This window comes from Marmota marmota, unplaced genomic scaffold (assembly GCF_001458135.2).
Source record: "Marmota marmota marmota unplaced genomic scaffold, marMar, whole genome shotgun sequence".
NCBI classification, from domain to species: domain Eukaryota; kingdom Metazoa; phylum Chordata; class Mammalia; order Rodentia; family Sciuridae; genus Marmota; species Marmota marmota.
Genome location: NW_026000093.1, coordinates 5,863,369 through 5,866,226, shown reverse-complemented (window position 1 = coordinate 5,866,226; position 2,858 = coordinate 5,863,369). Strand labels below are relative to the sequence as shown.

The 2,858-nt window shown below is 40.3% G+C and overlaps 1 protein-coding gene across 1 annotated transcript; it reads left to right on the top strand.

Annotated features, from left to right (window-relative positions):
- The first annotated feature begins 268 nt into the window (after positions 1-268).
- LOC107142330 (thioredoxin-related transmembrane protein 1-like) lies at positions 269-2,210 on the top strand. Its single transcript, XM_015485742.2, has 3 exons — positions 269-447; positions 996-1,840; positions 1,991-2,210. The coding sequence occupies exons 1-2, from the start codon at positions 296-298 to the stop codon at positions 1,681-1,683; spliced, it is 840 nt and encodes a 279-aa protein (XP_015341228.1). The 5' UTR covers positions 269-295; the 3' UTR covers positions 1,684-1,840; positions 1,991-2,210.
- The last annotated feature ends 648 nt before the right edge of the window (positions 2,211-2,858 follow it).

Genomic DNA, 2,858 nt, shown 5'->3' with positions numbered 1-2,858 from the left:
CTCAAAGTCAAAAGTGGAAAATCAATCACAGGACTTATAGCCCGTGATGTAGTGAGTACAGATAAGCAGCAACAAGTGGAGTATATGGAAAAAGCACTGAATTCAATTTTGAGGGTCATGGGAACTTTTAAAGGAGGTACCATTAGCCTGTAATCCCAGCTGCTCAGGAGGCTGAGGCAGGAGGATGGCAAGTTCCAAGCCAGCCTCAGCGATTTACCAAGGCCCTAAGCAACTTAGTGAGACCCTGTCTCAAAATAAAATAGAGAGCTGTCCGAGGGGTGGGCGAGAGGCGGTCATGGCGCCCTCCGGGCGTCTCCTGATTCCTCTGACAGTGTTGGTGCTGTTGCTTTGGGGGCTTCCGTGGATCCACGGGCGGCGGAGTGACGTGCGTGTCATCACGGACGAGAACTGGAGGGAGTTGCTGGAAGGAGAGTGGATCATAGAATTGCCGCAGCTTTCCCCGGACTTCGCCTTCTAGTCGCCGAGTGGGCGCCCCAACTCCTCAGGATCCCCAGCTCCTCCCGGGAGCTGCCGCTGACTTGGTCGCACTCCTCCTGGTTTCCTACCTGGGAATATTAAGTTTCTTCTGCGCTCTGCTCCCGTGTTTCTTTTCTAGTGCTGTGGTGCGCCAAAGGACTTGTGCTCTTAACTTTTCTTCCTGGCTTTGAGATTGGGATTCGGACTGGATGGGGTGGAGGTGGCCTCAGACTTGTTCCCGTATAATATTGTTTTAGAATGATCCTTTACAGATGGGCGTTTAGACTTATTTTCGCTAAGCTTCGCAGAAGAGGATATTGAGCACAATCTCTGGCTTTATGTTTATCCTCAAGAATTATCCATTTGTGTGTTGGAATTTGGGACTTTTGTTTCATATGCTAAGTTGAAATAAGGTTATTTTAAAATATTCGTGCCCTCCTTCACACATTCTCTTTCTGCAAGTCATTTTTTTCATTGTGCATTCGAAATGTAGTGAATCCTTGAGTTGTGACTCCTAGACCTTTTTATGCACCGTGGTGTCCTGCTTGTCAAAATCTTCAACCAGAATGGGAAAGTTTTGCTGAATGGGGAGAAGATCTTGAGGTTAATGTTGCAAAAGTAGATGTCACAGAGCAGACAGGACTGAGTGGACGGTTTATCATAACTGCTCTTCCTACTATTTATCATTGTAAAGATGGTGAATTTAGGCGCTATCAGGGTCCAAGGACTAAGAAGGACTTCAGCTTTATAAGCAAAAAAGAGTGGAAGAATATTGAACCTGTTTCATCATGGTTTGGTCCAGGTTCTGTTCTGATGAGTAGTATGTCAGCACTCTTTCGGCTGTCTATGTACATCAGGACTTGCCACAACTATTTTATTGAAGACCTTGGGTTACCAGTTTGGGGATCTTACACACTTTTTGCTTTAGCAACTCTGCTTTCAGGACTATTATTAGGACTTTGTATGATATTTGTGGCAGATTGCCTTTGTCCTTCAAAACGGCACAAACCACAGCCATACCCTTTAAAAAAGTCATTACCAGAATTTTCTCAACCTTTGAAAAAAGTGGAGGAGGAACAAGAGGCTGATGAAGAAGATGTTTCAGAAGAGGAAGCTGAAAGTAAAGAAGGAACAAACAAAGACTTTTCACAGAATGCTATAAGACAACGCTCTGTGGGTCCATCATTGTCCACTGATAAATCCTAGTTAATTTTTGTGGATATCTTAATATCATGATTTTAAAAAAACTGAGGTTTGATCATTTGTTTTTATGTGAACTGTGACTTGCTTATGTATTACAGGGTTCAATCCAGATTGTTGGATTGAACAGTTTTCATTAAGAAAATAAAAGCAGGTATAAAAGTTTGTAATATCGGGGCTGGGGATGTGGCTCAAGCGGTAGCGCGCTCGTCTGCCATGCGTGCGGCCTGGGTTCGATCCTCAGCACCACATACAAATAAAGATGTTGTGTCTGCCGAAAATTAAAAAATAAATATTAAAAAAAAAAAAAAAGTTTGTAATATGATTTAAGAACATTATGGTTGTTTAATTAATGTTTAATTTAAAAAAATCTGGTGCCAAGCAATAAGATTTGTACATGTTTGTTTAATAACAACCTGTTTCAGTCTGAATTGAAAAAATTACATTTTCCAAAGTTTGCATTATTGGGGTATTTAAGATTAGAGAAAAAGATTTCTCATTTGGTATGATTTTTCTCAGTTTCACTGTGTGAANATGTAACATATATATATATATATATATATATATATATATATATATATATATAAACATGGTAATATGAGTGTATAAAATATGGAAATATATCCATATAAACATGAAGATTTATCTTCCATTCTAGGATGATTTATCATTCAATACAGAAGACATACACATGATATATACAAAAATATAAAAACACAAATATATATTATAAATAAATGTAGGCAATATATAAATTATCTAAATTTAAAAACACAGATGTATAAAATAAGTTATAAGCCAAGGAAACACACAGAATCTCAAATACACACACACACACACACACACAAATTGCTTTTGTGCCAGGCACCGATGAACCCTCTCCTCTGCTGTCAGGAATGGGGACCAAAATATCAAGAGAGTACCTCATGACCAGTTCCATGTGGCTCTTGGCTGACAGCAAGGACCAAGACAGTGACCTTTTAACAGACCTAGCCCAAGCGCCTCTATCAAGTAATTGATTATCAAATAAACATGACTCAGGAAGACAAACACAATAATGCAATTGTAGATGCCTGAGGCCATGGACTGGACAAAGGGACTTGGGCCAGCAGCTCTGAGATATTTCCAGGCATCTCTTGGGACTTCACTGTGAAGCTGAGTCATTACCAGCTGCCACAGCC

Excerpts from the sequence above, each read along its gene's own strand:
- LOC107142330 (XM_015485742.2), top strand. The coding sequence starts at position 296 with ATGGCGCCCTCCGGGCGTCTCCTGATTCCTCTGACAGTGTTGGTGCTG. Across the intron at positions 448-995 it reads GGAGAGTGGATCATAGAATT|ACCTTTTTATGCACCGTGGT; the intron begins GCCGCAGCTTTC and ends TGTGACTCCTAG.